The sequence below is a fragment of the Mastigoproctus giganteus genome, chromosome 8 (genome assembly GCF_048544385.1).
Source record: "Mastigoproctus giganteus isolate SK-2022 chromosome 8, ASM4854438v1, whole genome shotgun sequence".
NCBI classification, from domain to species: domain Eukaryota; kingdom Metazoa; phylum Arthropoda; class Arachnida; order Uropygi; family Thelyphonidae; genus Mastigoproctus; species Mastigoproctus giganteus.
The window spans coordinates 153477788-153501871 of NC_143582.1; the positions used below are offsets into that span (position 1 = coordinate 153477788).

Consider the following 24084-nt stretch of genomic DNA (forward strand, 5'->3'; position numbering starts at 1 on the left):
GAGTTTTTACAAGTTTGGAGTTCCCTATGCGCAAGTGGAAGAGATACGTGGATGACACGTTCACTTTGGTGCAAAAGGGGAGAGAAGAGGATGTAGTTAGTTTTCTCAATGATTTCTCTCCTTTTATACAGTTCACCTCAGAGGTAGAAGTGAATGGTTCCCTCCCATTCCTGGACGTAATGGTGAGTAGAGAAGGCTCCAGGCTTAGTACTACAGTGTTTAGGAAGCCCATGTGTAGGAGCCAGTACAAACATTATAGGTCAGCACAGACTGCGCAGCATAAAAACAGTGTGGCCAAGGCACTTTTGGGTAGGGTTAGGACACATTGTAGTACCTTTGGGGGGGGGGGAGAGAGAGAGAGAGAGAGAGAGAGAGAAATTGGGCAAGTTAGGGAGGATCTTATGAAATGCGGTTACCCCCAGAGGGTCATTGATAAATATAATAGAGGCATGGAGCCTATTCATGGAACACCGTCCGTTCCAGTTGCCACAGTTTATATTCCCTACTATCCAGGCTTGTGAGATCGAATTTCAAGAATGCTACGTGACTTTCAGGCACGATGTGTGCAACTTCCGGGCCGGAGGTTGCACACAGTGTTGTCACAGGTCAAAGATCTCATTCCTGGGGATTCCAGTAGTGGGGTCGTATATGAGATCAAATGCCCGGATTGTGGGGAATGTTATGTGGTGGAGACAGGACGGCGACTAAAAGACCGTCTGGGGGAGCACATGCAAGCTATACAGACCGCAGAGATCAATAAGTCCGCCATTGCTGAGCATTATTGGGAGAAACATCATCAGGTCTCCCCTGTGAATGCTGTCATCCTTGACCGGGCGCATAGGTTCTGGGACCGTAAGTGGCTGGAGAGGCTCGTCTGAGAACAGTAGTATGAATAGGGACAGGGGTGTTCGATTTCACCCCCTGCTGGAAGCCGTGGTCCTGGCAAAAGACGAGCGTTTTATATTTCCACGCTCCCGAGCCGCTTCTGGTTCACATGGAAGAAATATTGAACATGCGCCTGGTCAGCCACGTGTGCTGTGAGCCTGTTACTTAAGGATGTGTTGCTTAAACATCATTATTGTTGAGAAAGGAGGCGGAAGCCCCCGAAAGCTTCAGTCAATGTTTTATCGCTTTTAAATTTATTGTATTTTATTGTATTTTAAATATATTTTGTTGTATATTTTATTTTGTAAATCAGTTTTTTGCATATATTATTTTACAGTGTAGTATCGTTTGGTACATTTTATAGTTTTCAGTATTAAACCATTATAGTTAAACGGTTGGTGTATTTGTTTTAAATTCTGGATATGTATTACTCTCCCAACCTTAGAGACCTTTTTGAAGATATTGAATCACATTACATAGAAATTCAGGAAACACTTCTGCTGCTGTAATGTCACCAAATGCAGATTTGCCTACAAGACAAACCTAGGATATCCCATGTTGAGCCTTCCATCTCCAAAGTCACCTTTCAGAAGCTTTAAATGTGTCACCATCTTCATTACTGATTTAAGTGCCTGTACTTTCAAAATTACCCCATTTATCAGCACTCCTCTATGCTTCTGTAAAAACCACTTGCATAAGCATTGGTCCACATCACTGTTTTCACAGTCTAGTTTCCTTTCTTTGGAGGCCTACTTCATCTTCTCTGGAGTCTATGAATGAATGTGATTTTTCTTCCTCTTTCATCCAACTGCAGAATGTTCTTTTTGGAATTCCACACTCGTGAAATATACTTTCGTTTTGCCCCTCAACGTTTTCTATAATCTTTAACTTTTCTGCAATTGTATAATCTTTCATTTTGGTGGCTATTACTTCAGTCCTACTGATTAACAAATTTTGCTATGTATTTATTTCTGATGCCCTTGAATCTACCGTGTTTTGAGAAAACTAAACCAAAACCAAACTGTTCAGTCTATCATAGTGACAAAGCGAAGTCATTCCATAAATCACTTGTCACTTCATTTATATATTTTTGTCTGGTTTAGCTCTTAGCAGTTTTTGCTATCCTAAGTGTAACTTCTCGTTGAAGAAGGGATGTCATTTGCTGTTGTTTAAAAAAATTTACTTTGTAACTAATGTAATGCACTTGACGGTCAGTAGTTGTATTCCCCTCCAGAGGTAGCTGTTTGGAATTATCATTCCTCTGATATACTATTTTATTGCATCTCTATGAGTGGAGAAACTGGGTGGCTACAGTAATTAGTCAATGACAAGTTCTATTATTTACAAATATTACTCTGCAACTGAATACATCAAAATGAATATACAGCCCATTTTTAGTTAACTTTCCTTCTTGGAAATACAATATTATGATATATAGTAGACACGAGTATATACATTATTCACTTTTTCCAGTTTCCGATATCAGAATGCTAGTTCTCTGAACACTACTTTTTTCATAATTCGTTTTGAACATGATCATAGGTGCGGTATATCTGAAACTGTGGTATGAAGAGGAGTGTTATATCGAGATTGCACTGTATTATACTTCATTACATTTGCACTATTGTATTTTTTAGAATTGTCATATAGTTCTTCTTCTAGAATTTAATAAAGGAAAGGTTATAAAGGGGTGTTCAATAAAACAGCCTAATTATCTGTTAGGAAGTTTCAGCAGGGTAAAATCATTTTTAGATTCCCTAGGCTCCCTATACACTGAAATTGAGAGTCTTCTAGATGAGCAGAAAACCCACTACACTATTATTATGGGGGACTTCAATGCTAAGGTTGGAAAAAGGCAAAACAGCGCAGAAAGAGGAACTATAGGAAATTTTGGAATTGGTGAAAGAAATAAAAGAGGTGAAAGACTTGTGGAATTTGCAGAATCTCAAGGAATGTCAGTAATGAACACATTTTTCAAGAAAAGGGTGAACAGAAAGTGGACATGGAAGAGTCCAAATGGATTAACAACTAATGAAATCGACTTCATCCTCACTAACAGAAGATATATTGTGAATGATGTTACCGTCCTGAATAAGGTAAATGTTGGAAGTGATCACAGAATGGTAAGATGTACACTTGATATAGATGTAGGAAAGGAAAGGAAAAAACTGACTCGAGTAAATAATACAAAGGTCTTTGAGATAACAGAGGAGGAGAAAAAGCAGTATGTACTGGAACTTAAAAACAAGTTTGAGCTTCTGCAGACTGCTGAGGACCAAGATATCGACGAGGAATATTACAACTTTCTGAAAGTGATAAAGCCCAAGAAACCTATAGGGAAACAGAAATCCAAAGAAGAAAAAATTAGTCAAGAAACACTTGTCATGATGAACCGAAGACGACAAATGAAGAGCGGGAAAAACACTGACAGGGAGAAAATTGAGTATACTGAGTTATGCAAAGCCATTAGAAAGAGACTCAGAGAGGACATAAGAAGATTTAACACAAGAAAAGTAGAACAAGCATTAAGGGAAAACAAAGGATTTAAATCAGCAGCCATGAGCAGTAATACAAAAAGACAAATGATACTGAAACTGAAGAATAGCGATGGTGTACTTATAAACAGCAGAAAAGGCATAATTCAAATAGCAGAAGACTACTATAGAGAATTATACAAGGAGCGAGGGAATGATACCAGCAGTGGGGAAGATGGATTGCAAAGTAGCAACACATACGACATACCCAATATTCTTCCTGATGAGGTAGAACATGCATTGAAGAAAATGAAGAATCGGAAAGCCCCGGGGGAAGATGAAGTTACTGTAGAGTTGTTAAAATTGGGAGGAAGAGACATAACACAAAAACTGGCAAGGCTCTTCACAAAGTGCATTAGAAAAGGTGTGACGCCTAAGCAGTGGAATAATGCAATCATAGTTTTGCTGCATAAGAAAGGAGATAAATCAGAAATTGGAAATTATAGACCAATTAGCTTGTTATCCAACATCTACAAGTTGTTCAGAAGGGTCATTACTAACAGATTAGAAAGAATACTTGATGAGAATCAACCAAAAGAGCAAGCTGGCTTTAGGACAGGATTCTCAACTATGGATCACCTTCACGTAATATCACAGCTAATGGAGAAAGCCAATGAATATAAAACACCATTATGCCTGGCATTTGTGGATTATGAAAAGGCATTTGACTCCATACAGCATAAGGCAATGTTTCGGGCACTGGAAAGACAAGGCACAGATACCCCATATATTATGATTTTGAAGAAAATATATGAGAGTGCTACCTCCTTTATTAGACTAGACAAAGACAGTAGCAAATTTAAAATCGAGAAAGGAGTTCGACAAGGAGACACAATATCTCCGAAGCTGTTTACTGCTGCCCTTGAGGAAGCTTTCAGAAGATTAGACTGGTCGCAGAAAGGAGTCAATGTGAACGGAGAGTACCTAAACCATTTACGATTTGCAGATGACATTGTGATTATAAGCCACGATCCCAAAGAATTAGAGGAAAATCTTAATCAGTTATGCACAGTTAGTAAGGACTTTGGACTAAAGATGAATATGGCTAAAACAAAAGTAATGATGAACAAGTATGCCACAGAAAGGGAAATAATGATTGAAGGAGCAGTAATTGAAAGGGTGGAGTCATATACTTATCTGGGACAAGTTATTAGCTGTAATAATGATAAATGGCTGGAAGTCAAGAGAAGAATAAATTTTGGATGGATAGCATTCAGGAAATATAGTCACATACTGAAGAGCAATATCCCAGTTTGTCTGAAACGTAAAATAATGAACCAATGTATACTCCCCACCATGACTTATGGAAGTGAAACTTGGGCACTTACCAAAAGAATGGAAGAGAAGCTGAGAACTACACAGCGAAGAATGGAACGAATTATATTGGGAATCAGACTGTTAGATAAGAAGAGAAACACATGGATTAGGCAGCAAACTCAAGTAAAGGACATTCTTATCAAAACTAAAGAACTAAAATGGGCTTGGGCAGGACACATAGCTCGAAGACATGATGACAGATGGACTAAGAAAATAACAGAATGGTACCCAAGAGGAGCTAGAAGAAAACCTGGAAGACAAAGGCGGAGATGGATAGATGAAATTCATGAGTTTTTGGGTAGTAAATGGATGGCCAGTGCTCAAAACAGAAGGAACTGGAAAGTTGCTGGAGAGGCCTTCATCCTGCAGTGGATTGAAAATGGCTGAATGATGATGATGATGATGATGATGATGAGGCTCCTATTTGAATGTGATACAATGCATAGTGAGATGTGGTTGCCATCTCACACAGCTCAAACAAATACACAGCATGTGATACGGCAGGCAAACCTTAAAACTTGTCAAGCTGAAACAGCTGAGATAACTGTCATGTTTCACAATGACTAATGTACTTATGTGGCTTCAATGCATTGTTCAGCATAAGGTTATTAATTTATGACACAAATTGAAAATATCCTCTTTAATTTTTGCATTGCTTATTCTAGGGAATTTATAATTAAAATATAGATATCTATCACCATCCTTATCCATGAATTTTTCAAAGTTCTGTAGCAGCCAGTTCAATGCCTAAGTCAATGTTTGATTATTCTTCTTACCATGAGGTACTGGTCAAATAACATATAGTAAGTTTGAGCACTGCATGAAATATTTCTATTTTAAAGAAAATCCAGATATTAAAAGTCCAACAGAAAGAGCAATTACTTACATGGCCATTCTCCCCACCACCAGAATGGAAAATAGTATTTATGAATATGAACCCTGTAACCGGTCTCTCAGTGACCTAGCACACAAGCTGCAATGTATATGAAGAGCCCCACGATTTTAATTTCCAACTTTGCATAGAAAGTATGACACATGCATGTGTGTGTGTCAAACTTCTTAATCATTAGCATAAACACTTGTTTTTTTGGATTTCAAAGTCAATCTCACACACACACACACACACCAAAATAAATAATTTATTAACACACTTTTCAGACGTTATATGCAACACTAAATTGCTAACTGTTTTTATTTTTTTATTTGTTATTTGGTTTTTTTTTTTTAAGGAGCATTAGCAACTGAGGCCATATTGCTCCGGGGATATGCAGTAGTCATTCCCTGATCTTTCCGCATCCTCCATATTTGGTGGTGACGGGCTCGAACCCCGGTCTAATCAAGAAGTGTGTGCTAAGCACTGCTGCTCCTTCCCACCTGGCTACGGAGGCGCCTCTCTCTGTTTTGTTTCTGCAGTATACCACAAAGCAACTAAACAAAAATCAGAACTAACATAAATAGGCAGAAAGAAAGTCATACGATAGTTGGCGAGATATGATAGAATTTTCTTCAATCAACTAGTTCACAGCACAATCTCCTGACCAATGATTGAGTGGCATTTGGTGGGTAATAAACAAGGCAAAAATCATTCAACTTTAAAGAAAAAATATTCTGTTTATACTCTGGCATGATCACAAGGTCAGAGGAGTTAGAGCTGATAACTTCAAACAATGAATAATAACATGAATACAATAGTATTCAGCCATAATGTGGGCTAGAACCATGCAGGGCTGGTGCAAGCGTGTGTGTAGGTTGTGCACTGCACAAAGGGGGCAGTTAAAGAGGGGCACCAAACTGGGTTTTAAATAATAATAAAATGTAAATATATAAAAAATAAACGTATGAAATATTCTGAAATAGTTATTTATGTAATAAATATGTAAAGGAGGCGTTTTTGATTGAGTGCGAAGGTATATGCATGAGGTGTTAGCCGAACACGAAAACAGTAGCACAAGATCAAAAACAGTCCTTTACACATGTATTATATACAAAGTTTTTTCTACGATCGCAATAATTGATAATAAACTATAATTACATGCATAATTGACATGACTAATAAGAGTTGGCAATTAATAGTAAGTATTTTTTGGTAACTGTATGCTGGTATAAAAATGCGAGCATATCAAATGAATTATTAGATTCAGTAATTCTTACAAATTATAATAAATCTTGTACTAAACTTGTTTTGTATTAACCAAAAATAAAAAACAAAAAACTTACAAATCAATACAAATTGATCAGTTAAATTGTTGATATTTCATATAATTTGACATTTGTAGCAGCCATATTGATTTATTTCACACACACCAGTGCGTGAAATACTTTTTAGGTACTGTTATCAAAAAGTGATATTTTACATACTAAAATGCGTGCCAAAAATGAGTACTTTATACGCAGTCATAGGGAAATTGTTATAAAATAATAATAATAAAATTTTTTAATAATACATTAAATTAAACATTTATGTTAATTTACATTATTTATGCAATTTTATAGAATATTTACTAATTATCGGGCACAGAGATTCGTAGAAAAAGAATTGTGACTTGTTATCAGCACTAATTGTTTATTTTCCGAGAACAGAAATCCATTAAAGATCTGTTTTCTATATATATAGGCCCGCAATTGTCTTAGGTCCTTAATCGACATTTCTAGTTGGTGGAATAAAAATATAAAGCAATTTTCTTTATCAAGGGTTATTGTTTTTGTTATTTAATATTTATAGTTGTTCATGTGAATTCCTATCCATTTTCCTCATAGTAAGTAAAATTTTATAATTTTTTTCCATTTTTCTCTCACTAGTTATAAGAATTGAAAGTCAATTCGACTCAAAATAACAACAAAAGAATTACTGTAGTTCTGACAAAACATAATTTTTAAATTTTGAAAATTAATTAGTGCTTTAAAAATTGTCAAATGAGTAACATTTTTCAGAAATTCAGTTCAATTTTAAATTTTTGAAATTTAAAAATTAAATTTATTTTGAATGACTATAAATCCCTTCGTTTTTATTTTGAGTAGCTATGAATTCCCTTGTATGAAAAAAAAAAAAAAAAAAAAATTCCAATTTCCTGCTCATTAAATAAACTAATTCCTATTTAGCATTAGCACAAGCATTAGTAAAGACATGCGATGCAAGAAAGCAAGCTTATGCAGAATCAGCCAAAAAAAAAAAAACCAACCCGCTCCCATTTGTTCCAAATACCTGTCCAGATCAGCCTTAAATTTATTTAGGCTATCAATTTCCACAACAAAAGATGGAAGTCTGTTCCACCAATCGCTGGCTAAAGGCAAACTTCAGCACATCTATCCTATAACTGTCTTTCCTCGATTTAAATTTATGCCCTGTAAAGCGATTATTCTGAGCAAGAGGAAAAATCCCATCGGTATTGAGCATGCTGAAACCATTCAAGGCTTTATACACCTCAATCAGATCACCTTGCAGGTGCCTAGTCTCCAGACACTAATCTGCAAAACTTAAACCTTTCTTCGTAAGAGCAACCCTTTGTTCCATTCACTAATCTTGTTGACCTCTGTACTCGTTCCAACATCTCTACATCCTTAAAATGAGGCCTCCAGACCTGTATACAGTACTCAAGCTGTGGCCTGACGATTGCCTTATACAAGAGGATAATCACCTCCTTATCCCTGCTAGAAAAATTCCTGTATATTGCAGACCATCTACACTGCTCACAAAACTTCATGTCTGCCTGCACAATTACCGCCAGATCCTTTTCATTCTCTACCACTGTCAGTGTAGTACCACAGAGTTGATACGTTACTCTGGGGTTACTGCTTCCAATATGTAGTACTTTACATTTGTCAATGTTAAACTTCATTTGCCACCTCTCAGCCCATCTGCTCAACTTTTCCAGATCGTGTTGCAGCAGCATACTGTCATTAGTGTTCTTAACAACCCTGCCAACCTTCGTACTGTGTGCAAACTTGGACATTAAGCCTGATATACCATTATCGATATCATTTAGAAATACAGAAAACAACAATGGACCCAACACTGAACCCTCAGGGACTCCATTAATAACATTAGTCCACAAAGAGCAGTGTCCATTGATTACCACTCTGTCTTCTCCCACTCAACCATCCCATTATCCATAGCAGCAATTTGCCTCCAATGCTACACTTCTCAAATTTGTGCAGCAGTCTTCTATGTGCAGCAGTATCAAAAGCCTTTCTAAGATCCAAATATATGATATCAAAGTTATTCCCTGCACCCAGTTCCTTTGTGACCACATCATAATATCCAATCAAATTGGTCAGACAAGACTTCCCCTTAACAAAACCATGCTGTGTCTGAGCTATAACTGAAGTCTCATCTAGATGATCCTGCAGTGCTTCTTTAACCAGTGCCTCCATTAATTTTCCTGGAACAGAAGTTAAACTAACAGGTCTATAATTACTTGTGTCGCCTTTTGATCCTCCTTCGTGAATTGGGGTCAGATTTGCACATCTCTAGTCCATGGGTACCTCCCCTGAGTCCAAGGAAGCTCTCATAATTATGGCTAAGGGTTTGCTTACTTCCTTTAATATAACTGGATCAATCCCATCCACCCCAGGTGCCTTTTTTATGTTTATCTTCAACAATTTCTCCTCCACTTTCCTCTCAGTTATTACAAAATCATCTAGCTTACTGCCAGAGTTTAATTCACCTCTGGCATTCCCCTTCCTGAATAACTCCTCATGTGCAAATGTAGATGCAAAATACTCATTTAGTTTGTTAGCTAACTGAGCAGGATCATCAACAGTTAAACCAATATCTAGTGGACCAATCTGCTGTATTCAAAGCTCAACTTAAAAAAACGTCGCTCATTATTTGGGACATCAAATTCCAAATGAAATTGTTGAACTACTTTCTGATGCTATCAGCCAAAATATAATAGAAATGGTCAAAGATGCAAAACATTATTCCATTATTTTGGACACAACCTCTGATGTAAATTGTGTCGAACAAATGGCAATTATAATCTGTTTCGTACATTATAATAAAGAAGCAAGCACAAATGAAATCAGAGAACATTTTTTTAGGATTTTGTCCTGTAGTTGACACAACTGGACAGGGATTGTATGTATTTATTTTAAGTCATATTTATAGACTAAAATTAGACATTCAAAATCTTCGTGACAGGGATACAATAATGCTGCTAATATGAGGGGTAAATACAACGAGCTACAGAAAAAAATACGGGAAACCAACTCTTGCTTTTTATGTTCCTTGCTCAGACCATAGTCTTAATTTAGTCATCAATGATGCTGCAAAAATTTCATTTGAAACTGTTAATTTCTTCAGTGTAGTTCAAGAATTTTGCAATTTCTTTTTCTGTATCCAGGAAGCAATGGAGTATTTTACTTAAATATGTAAAAAAACTAACATTATCTTGTCATGTAAAAAAACTAACAACCATTATCGAATACGAGATGGAAAAGTCGAATCAGAGCAATTAGACCGTTAAAATTACAGACCAAAGAAATATATCTTGCTTTAAAAGAAACTGCAAATGATTCAACAAAAGATATGGACACAAGATTTCAGGCTAAACACATTGATATCAAAATTAACATAATTTAAATTTATTTGTTCTATTATTGTGTGGCATGACATTTTGAGTAAAATTAATGTTGTTAGCAAAATGCTACAGAATGATGATTTTAACTTGAGCAAAGCTCTTGAAAATTTAAAAAAAAATTAAAGATGATTTAAACAAATTTAGAACAGATGAATCATTTGAATCTATTATAAGTTGTGCGATACAAATCACAGAAGACATAGATATCGAACCATTTCCTGTCAATACAAGACAGAGAGGAAAGTAAAGATGTTTTGATTACGAATCAACAGATGAATGCATCATAGACCCAAAATTAAATTTTAATTTTTTTTTTTTTTTTTTTGTATTAATAGATTCTGCTTTAATTTCATTGTGTGAGTGATTTAAACTTTTAGAATATAATGGCACGTTTAAAGTTATATCAAAATTAAGTACACTATCGAATTGGGATGAAAGTGAACTCCTAACACATTGTACAGATTTACAACTAAAACTAACAGATTACTCAAATAAGAGTAGTGATATAGATGGTTTATCTCTATTTGAAGAAATAAAATCTTTGCAATGTTTCTTAAATAAAAACATGACACCCAAGGATGTTTTGAATTTTATTTATAATAATCATTTAGTTGATTCTTTTCCAAATACTGCTATTTCTTTAAGAATATATTTGTCATTACCAATAACAGTTGCTACTGCCGAACGAAGTTCTTCAAAATTGAAGAAAATAAAAAATTATTTAAGATCATCAATGTCTCAAGAGAGATTATCTAATTTATCAACAATTTCTATAGAAAGTGATGTATTAGAAGAATTAGATTTAAGTAATATAATTAAAAAGTTTGCTAGTTTAAAGGCCAGAAAAGTTACAATATTGTATTAAAAATGTTAGAAATATCTTTATAATCATAATATAAAAAAATTATATTATTTTTCTTGTAACTATTAATTGTTTTTGTTATTAAAGCATTTATGTAGTGAAAGGTTGTCGTATGTACGTAGTATATCTTTCCCTTTTCGTCCTTCATAAAGTGACTATATAGTGCTTCTGGGTCTAAGGGCTTAAATTTACAGTTAGATCATTGAAGGGGCACCAAAAAGCTGTTTGCCCAAAGGCGCCTTACATATCAGTGCTGGCCCTGGAACCATGGTCCACTCAAATGCATCTGCTGTTGCACTCTCGTGATTGGCCATTCACCTAAGAGAAAATCAATGTTACAGAATATTATTCTTTAACCCAGCAGTAGAGGCAGGTCACCTGGCAGATGACCCTGAAAATGTCTTCCCCACTAAAAACATTAATCAATGATTAAAAATCTGAAATTTTTTCTACTTTCCTATATATATTCAAACTTTTACTGAAATAGTTTCAGAAGTGGTTTTTTTCATGGTTTTTGTACAAAGATTGCAAACAAGAACCTGTAGGCACAATATGGCCTTTGTAGCCCTTGCGCCACTAAACAACATATCAACCAACCACAAGAACCTGTCAGGTGACCCACCACCAGGGGCATATTCGGGGATGGGCAGAGGGTGCATTGCCTCTCCTTAACCAAAAATTTTAAATTAAAGAAAAAGAATGCAGGAGGCATTCTAAAAAAAAACTCAAAAGCTTGGTTGCCATGCCCCCCCTTACGATGATACCTGGATACACCACTGCTCACCACCATCTTTGCAACTATTTGGCTTTTTGCTTGAAGAGTGGCATCATATTGGACAAGCGCTGACACTGTTTATTTATAGTTTCAGATTACTTGTTTTCCTTTTCTAGTTCAATAAACATCTACAGTCTTACCCTAATATATCTTCAAAGCCTAGTTGGCTTTGAAGATATATTATTGTTTTTCATATAGACAGGAAGACCATATTTTCTCTCAAGGGGGTTGCTACAATGTGGAAGTACAGAGTTCCAAATTTTGTGTGGCATGAAGTAACTAATAGTGTTAAATATGTTTTTGTTAATTTTTTAATAATATTTATATACATAATAATAGGCAGAAATATATGCACATGTGCATGAGTGAAATTTTGCACACACTAAACATGCTTTTAAACTGTAAAATTGAAGAGACCAAGAGACTGTTTTATGTTAAAATGTTTCTGTTTTTTTTTTTTCTTTTGCAATTTTCATCAGAATTATTTAATTATTTTTGTTTTTTGAAATTAAAAAGCATAAAACATAACAAGTTTTGAAATTTTTAATTTTTGTTAAAACTTAAAAAGTACGTACAATAAGTACTGCAATCCAAGAAAAGATGAAATATTGGCATTATTTAAGCAGGTATCAAAAACCCAAAACATTTTCCAGAAATCAAAAAGAAAGTTGGCCACTTGTCAGATGACCTGCTGTTTTTGCTACATTTTTGGTGCCATTACCATCAGAATTAGTTGTTATCTGTTCACTCAGGAAAAAAAATTATTATTTTTTATGGGAGGAGGGGCCCATCCTCTGAATTATGTCCTCCCCAACCCAAAAGGCTGCATCTCATGTGATTCATCTCTGGAAGCAGAAGATAAGCATCCATTTTAAAATAAACTATAATATTCAGAAATAAACATATCAACTTCATAACCTTTCAAAAAAAACCAAAAACAAAAAAAAAAAAAAAAAAACATTTTCTGTGCAATCTCTTACCAGAACTAATGGAACAACCTCAAAATTGAAATGGATCATCCTCCATCCAAATTTTACTATTTCATACAATATTGTTGGCAAAACTAGTGCTGTATGCCCTATAGGACATATAGCAAGACTAAAACTAATGCCCTATTGGGCATACATCATTAGTTTTATTGACATCATTTATGAAAATCAGAAACAACATCGATGATGGGATAGAAACCCTTGAGGTCAAAATTTGCAGCCAACATAAAGATCGGCAGAATAGTTAATGGTCAGTACCAAGCAGCATTCCTTCAGGATGGCCTGAAAAGGCTGCAAGAATGGTCAAAAAAGTGGCAGCTATGTTTTAATGTAGCAAAATGCAAGGTCTTACACTTGGGAAATAGCAACCCTGAAATAAATTATACACTTGGGGGGGGGGCTTATACAGTAGCCCAACTGCATACGGCAATTGTAAGGCCACATTTGGAATACTGTGTTCAAGTATGGAGACCTCGTCGGAAAAAAGACACTGAGCTTCTTGAAAGGGTCCAAAGAAAGGGTGAGATCGGCACAACGGCAAATCATATGAGGAAAGACTCCAATTATGTGAGCTACAGAGCTTGGCAGCCAGGCACCTCAAAGGTGACCTGATTGAGGCTTATAAGACTCCAAGAGGGGTTAGTAAAATGAATGAAGGCAGAATTTTCACTGTTACAGAGAATTACAGAATTCGGAGGCATAAATTTAAATTACTGGGGAAGAATTTAAATTTATGCCTCCGAATTCTGTAATTCTCTGTAACAGTGAAAATTCTGCCTTCATTCATTTTACTAACCCCTCTTAGAGTCTTATAGGCAGCAAGTCATTGAATCCTGGAGCAGGCGCCTTCACAGGTAGTCGAGGCTAACAGTTTGAATAAATTCAAAGGTCAACTGGATAGTTACTTATGTGAGGAAGGAAATTTGAAGCAAGCAATTTGTTTTTTCTTACCTACTCTTTTTTAAATGCACAAATAAATGACTTTGTATATAACATTTCGTATGGCAAATGTGACTCCACCTACCAAGGCTCGACCAGATATACTCTACACCTCAGATTGAAGCACAACATACCGCATCAGTTCGTGCTTCACAAGCTACGGTGTCAGAATTAGCTTTTCATGCAGTAAATGAAAATCATACATTCCTATTTAATGAAGCAAAATTTCTACACATCCAGCAGAACTATACTAAATTATTAATCACCCGAGACTTTGGAAATGAAGTTGCATGGTAATTCTATCAACGTTTGACGTCCTTTCCTCATTTCCAATTCGTGGTTGTTCACACACATGCGCCAGGGCAAAAAATCTCCTATTAATAGCTTAACACACACATGGCTCGCATAATTTTCCAACCTGTGAACAAGACGTTAGTCAAAAAGCCTAGTCCACTTAAGGGAAGGAAATCATTTGTAAAGTAGTTTTATTTCACATTGTAATTTTAAAGTTATATCATTGTTGTGATCAGTTCTTATGCTTTAATGAATTTTACACAATGTCTTCTATCACTCAGAGTTTCGTGTGGGTTCGATATGTTTGGGGTCGGGTTGGGGCCTTCATATACGATCCCAGGGTGACGAATGTCAAACTGTTCATGAGCAATGAGTGGAAGAATGCATTACAATTATTTTAAGTCAGTTTTAGTTGGTTATATTTGGAGAGTGTCGTATTGAAGATAGCCAAACAACAAAAATGGCCCTCAGTCCTGGGCAGGCCTTAAATGGCCAGAGGGTTCTGGCCATTTAAGGCCAAAACCCTCTGGCCAACAAAGAATCCATCAGTTTATTTCCTCAAATGATAAGCCAGATACTTATAAAACTAAATTCAAAAACAAAGATCAACCATTTAAAATTATGATTTGGAACGTCATAAGTGTGTATCAGGCAGTTAATTAGAAAATGTCGCAAAAGAACTTGATAATGTGAACATTCAATATCATGGGCCTAGGAGCACCTCTCCTATGGCCAGAACAAGGCGAAATGAGTACTGCTGAAAGGCCACAAACGCATATACTCTGGTGGAAAGGAATATTACAAAGGAGTGGGAATTCTTATCAGGAATGAAAAGATCAAATTCCTAAATGGATATTGGGCTTTTTCAGACAGGATTGTTTTGCCACAATTTAATTCTCTTCCAGTACCACTCAACATCATACCAAGATTTTCCAGAAGATCTCAAATACATCCTAAACTGGGCCAAAAGAAAAGGAATGAATGTAATTATGAGAAATTTCAATGTCAAAGTTGGAGCAGGCAGGGCTGGCAACACTGTTGGCCTTTTCTGACTGGAAACAACGTAAAAAGGGAGATGCACTGGTCGACTTTTTGCCAAGAGAATGAAATGGACATTATGAACACCTGGTTCAAGCTACCACCACGAAGACTATACACATGGAAGGCTCCCACTGACACCTAAACAAAGATTAACTGAAATCAGACCAATTAAAGATTCTGAAACATCATCAAAAGCGTCAAACCTATCATGGAGTTGATATCAGTTCAGACCACTGCCAACTAACAGGGAAGCTGGTTATAAAATTAAACACAAAGGGTAAAGAGTAAAGGACTAAAGAAAGGCTGGGGCAAAGAAAAACTTAGCCAGCCTGCATATGGGAGAAATATCACAAGTATAACGGAAGGGTGAATGGAAAATAATAATTTTGTTCTGCTAGATAGAGACCTAGAATCGGAGTGGATCCAGTTCAAGAAGATGACAAATGCTGCAAATGCAACTTTTGGATGGGCCCAAAGGAAAGCCAAACATCAATGGGTGACAGGAAAAACTTTAAGAACAAAGATGAAGAAAAATATAAGATGTATGACAGTTTGATTAGAACAGAAATAAGGAAGGCAAAACAGATATAGATGAAGGAGAGATACAAAAGAAATGAGTATCTGCAAAATGAGCATAAGGAACATTTAGTACACAAAAAAGTGGAGAAGCTAAGCAACATAAGGAAAAACCATGCAAGAAGTAACATTCTACATAAAAACAATAGGGAAATAGTGGACAAGCAACAGAAAAAGGACAGATAACAAGAATATCTGAGGGAGCAAGCGATTAAGTCAATAGTAGAAATAGTAGTGGCATGTGATGCAAGAAAGCAACTGTATGAGCTTATGTAGCATCAGCCAAAAAAAAAAAAAAAAAACACCATTCCCTCCAAATGCCTGTCCAGTTCCTCCTTAAATTTATTCAACCTATCAACTTCCACAACGACAGACGGAAGTTGTTCCAGCAATTAACCACCCCTTGGCTAAAGGCAAATTTCCGCACATCTATTCTACATCTGTCCTTTCTTAATTTGAATTTATGGCCCCTTAGGTGCGTAATCTGAAAAGTGGAAGGATCCCATCAGAATTCAGCGTGCTCAATCCATTCAAGGCCTTATACACCTCAATCAGATCACCGCGCAGGCGCCTAGTCTCCAGCCACTGCAATTTGCAGAACTTAAGCCTCTCTTGGTAAGAGGATCCCTTCATTCCCCTCACCAATCTTGTTGCCCTTCTCTGTACACGCTCAAATAAATCTACATCTTTCCTAAAATGAGGCTTCCAGACCTGTACGCAGTACTCAAGGCGTGGCCTGACCATTGCCTTATACAGAGGGACAATCACCTCCTTCTCCCTGCTAGCAAAATTCCTATATATCATTGACAAAACCCCATGACCTGCCCTGGCAGCCTGTCTTGCATGGCTCAGAAAACTTCATATCTGCCCGCACAATTACTCCCAGGTCTTTTTCATTTTCTACCACCTTAAGTGTAGTACCACACAGTTGGTACGTTTCTCTGGGGTTACTTCTCCCCATATGCAGTACTTTGCATTTGTCAAGGTTAAACTTCACAAATTCAAGGAATTTGCAGAACCCCAAGGATTGTCAGTAATGAACACTTTTTTCAAGAAAACGGTGAACAGTAAGTGGAAATGGAAGAGTCCAAATGGATTAAAAACTAATAAAATCGACTTCATCCTCACTAACAGAAGATATATCATGAATGATGTTATCGTCCTGAATAAGGTAAATGTTGGAAGTGATCACAGAATGGCAAGATGTACACTTGATATAGATGTAGGAAAGGAAAGGAAAAAACTGACTCGAGTAAATAATACAAAGGTCTTTGAGATAACAGAAGAGGAGAAAAAGCAGTATGTACTGGAACTTAAAAACAAGTTTGAGCTTTTGCAGACTGTTCAGGACCAAGATATCAACGAGGAATATTACAACATTCTGAAAGTCATAAAGCCCAAGAAACTTATAGGTAATAATAAATACAAAGAAGAAAAATTAGTACAGAAACACTTGTTATGATGAACTGAAGGCGACAAATGAAGAGCAGGATAAACACTGACAATGAGAAAATTGAGTATACTGAGTTATGCAAAGCCATTAGAAAGAGACTCAGAGAGGACATAAGAAGATTTAAAACAAAAAGAAAAGTAGAACAAGCATTAAAGGAAAACAAAGGGCTTAAATCAACAGCCATGAGCAGTAATAAAGAAAGACAAATGATACTGAAACTGAAGAATAGCGATGGTGTACTTATAAATAGCAGAAGGCTACTATAGAGAATTATACAAGGAGCGAGGGAATGATGCCACCAGTGAGGAAGATGTATCGCAAATTAGCAACATATGCGACATACCCAATATTCTTCCTGATGAGGTAGAACATGCGTTGAAGAAAATGAAGAACCAGAAAGTCCCAGGGGAAGATGAAGTTACTGTAGAGTTGTTAAAATTCTGAGGAAGAGATATGACACAAAAACTAGCAACACTTTTCACAAAATGCATTAGAAAAGGTGTGACGCCTAAGGAGTGGAACGATGCAATCATAGTTTTGCTGCATAAGAAAAAAGATAAATCTGAAATTGGAAATTATAGACCAAATAGCTTGTTATCCCACATCTACAAGTTGTTCACAAGGGTCATTACCAGATTAGAAAGAATACTTGATGAGAATCAGCAAACTGGCTTTAGGACAGGATTCTCAACTATGGATCACCTTCACGTAATATCACAGCTAATGGAGAAAGAAAATGAATATAAAACACCATTATGCCTGGCATTTGTGTATCATGAAAAGGCATTTGACTCCATACAGCATAAGGCAATGGAAAGACAAGGAATAGATACTCCACATATTATGATTTTGAAGAAAATATATGAGAACGCTACATCCTTTATTAGACTAGACAAAGACAGCAGAAAATTTAAAATCAAGAAAGGAGTTCGACAAGGAGACACAATATATCCGAAGTTGTTTACTGCTTCCCCTGAGGAAGCCTTCAGAAGATTACAGGTCACAGAAAGGAGTCAATGTGAATGGAGAGTACCTAAACCATTTGATTTGCAGATGACATTGTGGTCATAAACCACGATCCCAAAGAATTAGAGGAAAATCTTAATCATTTAAGCACAGTTAGTAAGGATTTTGGACTAAAGATGAATATGGCTAAAACAAAAGTAATGATGAACAAGTATGCCACAGAAAGGGAAATAATGATTGAAGGAGCAGTAATTGAAAAGGTGGAGTCATATACTTATCTGGTACAAGTTATTAGCTGTAATAATGATAAATAGCTGGAAGTCAAGAGAAGAATAAATTTTGGATGGATAGCATTCAGGAAATATAGTCACATACTGAGGAGCAATATCCCAGTTTGTCTGAAACGTAAAATAATGAACCAATATATACTCCCCACCATGACTTATGGAAGTGAAACTTGGGCACTCACTAAAAGAATGGAAGAGAAGCTGAGAACTACACAGTGAAGAATGGAACGAATTATATTGGGAATCAGACTGTTAGATAAGGAGAGAAACACATGGATTAGGCAGCAAACTCAAGTAAAGGCTTATCAAAACTAAAGAACTAAAATAGTCTTGGGCAGGACACATAGCTCGAAGACATGATGACAGATGGACTAAGAAAATAACAGAATGGTACCCAAGAGGAGCTAGAAGAAAACCTGGAAGACAACGGCAGAGATGGATAGATGAAATTCATGAGTTTGTGGGTAGTAAATGGATAGCCATTGCACAAAACAGAAGGAACTGGAAAGTTGCTGGAGAGGCCTTCATCCTGCAGTGGATTTAAAATGGCTGATGATGATGATGAAAGGGTATAATCAAATGATTAATAATCTATTTTGATAATTGAAATAACTGATGATTAATCATTCAATTATGAAATCAAAAACAACAAAATTTTTAAAAAATATGACAGTAGAGGAATTTTAACTGTTGTTATCAAAACAAAAGCTTAAGTCTTTCATTATCTCATGCCACTCAGCCAAACTCTCACCTTCCCTGATGATGACCTCTCAATTATGCCATCACTAATATCATTAAGATTATTTCAAGAAAACCAATTCAACTCTATGGTTATTAATAGAATTGGTGGTAACCATTGTGAAAATAGCTTAGTACTGTACTGTACTGTACCCAGTACAACCATATGTACTGGTTACAGAAGTTCCCTTAAATTTACGCCTTTTCTGTTTACCTTCATAATTTGTTATCATAACAAATTATGTTGTTAACATAATGTTAACAACTGAAACTATCAGCAATGACAACAATCGCATCATCCTCACCTCTGCAACAGCCAACTGAGCACTATTCAGTTTGAGTCATTCAATATAAATACATATAATGCAACAAAAAGTAATTTATATAAAATATTAGTCAGCATATCATTTTTTCTGTTTTTCAAATATTTAATTTCAATATGAATATATAAAACACAACTGTAAATTAAAGTACAAATTTACTTTAATTTTTATGGTATATACGTTACACTACAGTATCAAAAGTTTTAATCTCTTATATGATTTCTAACAACAGAAAATGAACTTATTATCATCTTCTTTTGTTCCATAAAGTTAAATCAGGATTTTCAGTTCTAATGACATCCAGTAAACCACTAAATTACTATAGTCATATGTGTATCCTGCCAACCTCACTTCAATAAGCGCAGTTAAACTTAGTCTCTTACAAATGCTAACTATAATTTTATTTATTCAATCATTAAAATAAAATGGACATAAATAACCAAAAAAGAGTTTGGAATTCAAAAACTTTATCACTGATATGATAATATAAAAAAAAAAAACATACCATAGTATATGCAAATAGGGATGATCTATATAGTTGAACACTGGTGCTGCAAGGGTAACTGCTGCCAATATAAGTTGAACAGCTGTGTTTGCCTTTAAAGTAACAAAAAAATATATATTATTCATCCTGCAGTTTACTTATTAACAGCAATGATATTTTAGATAAACTTTTATATGAAGCAAAACTACAAAATATTAGAGAGTTTTGTGCAAGTAATTATATAAGAGAATACACCTAATTCTGTTTTTGCACGAACTTTTTTTACACGAATTTGATTTAACACGAATTCAAAATAAATATTTCAATCTCTTTTTACACGAGTCATTTTGATTTAACACGATTTCTATGAATTTTTTTGCCTAAATTCTAAGAATTTTTTTTTTATTTGTGGCATATTAGTATCATTTCTATATTACACGCACCAATAGATTAGTGTGATTATCAGCTATTTATTAGTGTGATGGATTAGCTAGTGTGTGCGTTTTGAAATGCGTGCTTTTGGTTACCAATGTGTACGTCTAGGTATCTATGAATCATCAACGTTTTTATTGAATTTGGTGCACATCTACGGTATTCGTGCATTGTATCTTCGAAAGATATTTAGTAATAAGCTCTATTTCAAAGTGAAAGAATCTTTAGTGAAATTTGTGCACATATAAATTTATTAATTTTGCCTATAGTCAATAAATTGTAAGTTTACAAATTTTTCATACTTTTTTTATTAACTATAACTGAGATATTTTTCGGTAGCCCTTATATAATGTCGAATAATTCGCCTATTACCAAAATGAAAAGGAAAGCGAGTTCTTTGGAACTTAAAATTCAAATTTTAGATCGTCTTGCAACTGGACAAGGGGCTACGTCTGTAGGAAAGCATTTTGGTGTACATGAAGCTACCGTAAGAACTATTAAGAAAAATGAAGCTGCAATTAGGAAGTCGGTATGTTCTGGAACAAAAGTAAGTGTTAATTCATCATCATATACAAGAGATATTGTCAAGGAAAAAATGGAAAAGGCTCTGGTAATATGGATAGAAGATCACTCACAAAAAAGAGTACCAGTAGATGGAAATGCCATCAAGCAAACAGCACTAAGAATTTACAGACAGATTAAAGAAAAGAAGCCAAGCACTTCATCTCAAACAAAAAACAGAAAGTTAAACAGAAAGTATGAATTTTCTGCGAGTACAGGTTGGATGATAGGGTTTCTTAAAAGGAATGCTCTTCCCAATATAAAAATTAAAGGTGAAACTGCATCTGCAGATGAACCGGCCACTAAAGTATTCCCGCAGGAACTTGCAAAAATTATTGAAGACGGAGGATACACTCCTGATCAAGTGTGGAATGCAGATGAAACTGGTTTCTTCTGGAAACGAATGCCGAACAGAACGTATGTAGCCAAATCGCAGAAAACTGCTGGTGGTTTTAAGGTAGCTAAGGATCGTGTGACCTTGTTATTTTCCTCCAACGCTTCAGGAGATCGTATGTTGAAACCACTGCTGGTAAATCGAGCCCCAAACCCACGTTCAATGAAAGGTGTAGATATCAATAAACTGCCTGTTCACTGGATGTCAAACAAGAAGGCCTGGGTGACAACTGCTATCTTTACAGAATGGTTCAACAAATGTTTCACGCCAGAAGTCAGATGTTATATGAATTTGAAAGGTCTCAAATTTAAAGTTCTTCTGATTTCTTGACAATGCACCCGGCCATCCTGTCTTGGAACACCCAAACATACAAATTTTATTTCTGCCACCTAATACTACATCTTTGATACAACCGCTAGACTAAGGTATAATTGCGACAATTAAAACATACTACGTAAAACGAACATTCCAACACGTTTTGGACAAACTGAATGATGAAACACTAACAGTCATTAATGTGTGGAAGAAATTCTCAATTATGGATTGTATCAATCAAGTTGGATTAGCGCTAACTGAATTAAAACCAGCAACTTTAAATGCGTGTTGGAAAGCGGTTTGGCCACAATGTGTAAAAAGCAAAGATCCCATCATCCCTAATACGACCGAATTTCCCAACATCATTACAATGGCACACAAAATTGGTGGAGAAGGATTCGATGATCTATCGTTTGAAGATATTGATGAATTGTTAACCGACAAAGCCCTAAGCGAAGATGAAATATTAGAGGTTGTCCTTGGGACTCCTTATCCCACAGAACGTAGTGATAATGAAGAAAATGATTCTGTTCTAAATGCAGATTTAATAAAAGAAGGTCTGGAACTGGCCAGAAAATTAGGTAATCATTTTGTCAAACATGACCCTAATGAAGAACGCGCTGGGAAGTTTCAATGTGAACTGAAGTTGTTGACAGCCTCTTACAGAGAATTATATAACGGCCTAACCAAAACACGAACACAACGATTAATAACTGAATTCGTTCGTAAAAACCGGTGAAACATCAGCACCAGAGGAGACTCGTGCTGATTTTTCTCAAGAGATCACAGATAGAATTTCATAATAGAGGAAGAAGACCAGGTCCACAACATTTCTAGTGATATTCCAGTCGTACGCAAATGTATGCGCCGTTTATTATCAGAAAGTGAAAATGAATAAAATCTTGTTATGTGTAAAACAGATTTTTTTTGTTCATGAAGAATTTTTTTCATTTCATATGCATACAAATTTACTTTAATACATTTTCATTACATATTATTACATGTGTATTTTGTTGAAATAAAATAATAAGCTTAAAAAGAATATTTTTATGTGTTTTTTTTTTTAAATTATTTTTACTGATTTTTTAGATCCGGAACCAATCGTCTTTCCTTCCATAAATACAATGTCTTTTTTTACACGAATTTTTTTTACACGTATTTTTCAGGAACGTATCTATCGTGTAAAAACAGAATTAGGTGTAATCATAATTTTCTGTCAGACTCAAAACTGGTAATGCCTATTACTCACAGAGTTCACTCCTAGTGTGCCATGCAACAAATTCTTAACTAATCAAAAGTAATTTTATTTATGTTAGATGCAAGGATTAATGTTAACTGTGGTATTTATTTAAAACATGCAGCCATCACAGGTGACTGCATGCTTAAAACACTATTTCATAACAGAGATAAGGTGAAATGAGAGTATGAACTCTGTGACTACTAACCCACTATCAATTTAATATAAGAAATGAGATTTTTAATTTGATTTGGGGTTTACTGGCACAACAGCAATCTAGGCTATAATGTGCTAACCATGTAGGAAATGAGAGATCCTAACAATTCAGTATTTAAAAGGTACATTATATGACTTATGAATAAGCCTCTTAATTCAAAATTTGGAGGTTCGTGGAGTTTCATTAAACATTAGTTCTATGTTATAATTTAAAACAATCCAGTAAGTAATATAAGACATTAAAATTTAAATTTTAATTAAAATTTAACTGCCAGTACCTTGACACAACTTGACTTTTAAAATAACAGAATCATGATTATAATGCTGATTTTCTAAAATTAAGTGTGGCAAGTTTTAGATGTCATGGAATTTAAAACTAAATAATGGCTATAGGCCATGCTTTGTAAATATATTACACTTAATATCACTATGATTATAATAATGATTTATTTATTTAATGCTACAATCCCGGGAGCTATGCTAGTGATAGCCTAGCTATCAGATGGGACACCCAAGCTGGACAGGTCCTTGTGGATAGGAGCCCAACAAAGAGGGATACATATCAGATGGAAAACTCTGATATAAACCATAGTGGTGGGCAGCAGCAACATTCACAATTAAACCCGAATCAGTTAATATTAACTGCTTCAGGTTTAACATTAACTAGGCTGAAGACTGGAAACCTAAAGAGACTTAGGCAAGCCTATGGATACAGCATTGCTGCGATGTGGAAAGCAATGGGAAACTACAATATTAATCATTCCAAGAATACAACATGACCATCCAAACAACAAAAATGGCTAGAGGGTGCAAAGAATCCCTGGTTTATTTCCTCAAGTGATAAGCCAGATGCTTACAGAACTAAATTCAAAAACAAAGATCAATCA

The 24084-nt window shown here is 35.4% G+C and overlaps 1 protein-coding gene across 1 annotated transcript in view; it reads right to left on the reverse strand.

Annotated features, from left to right (window-relative positions):
- Window positions 1–11327: 11327 nt before the first annotated feature.
- Window positions 11328–24084, reverse strand: part of CLS (cardiolipin synthase) — a 119418-nt gene continuing 106661 nt past the window's right edge. The window contains exons 6-7 of the mRNA XM_090379834.1: window positions 20064–20155; window positions 11328–11495 (exon numbers count right to left, since the gene is read on the reverse strand). Coding sequence (XP_090235960.1) covers window positions 11492–11495; window positions 20064–20155 — 96 coding nt within the window. The 3' untranslated portion in view covers window positions 11328–11491. The remainder of the gene's footprint in view (window positions 11496–20063; window positions 20156–24084) is intronic.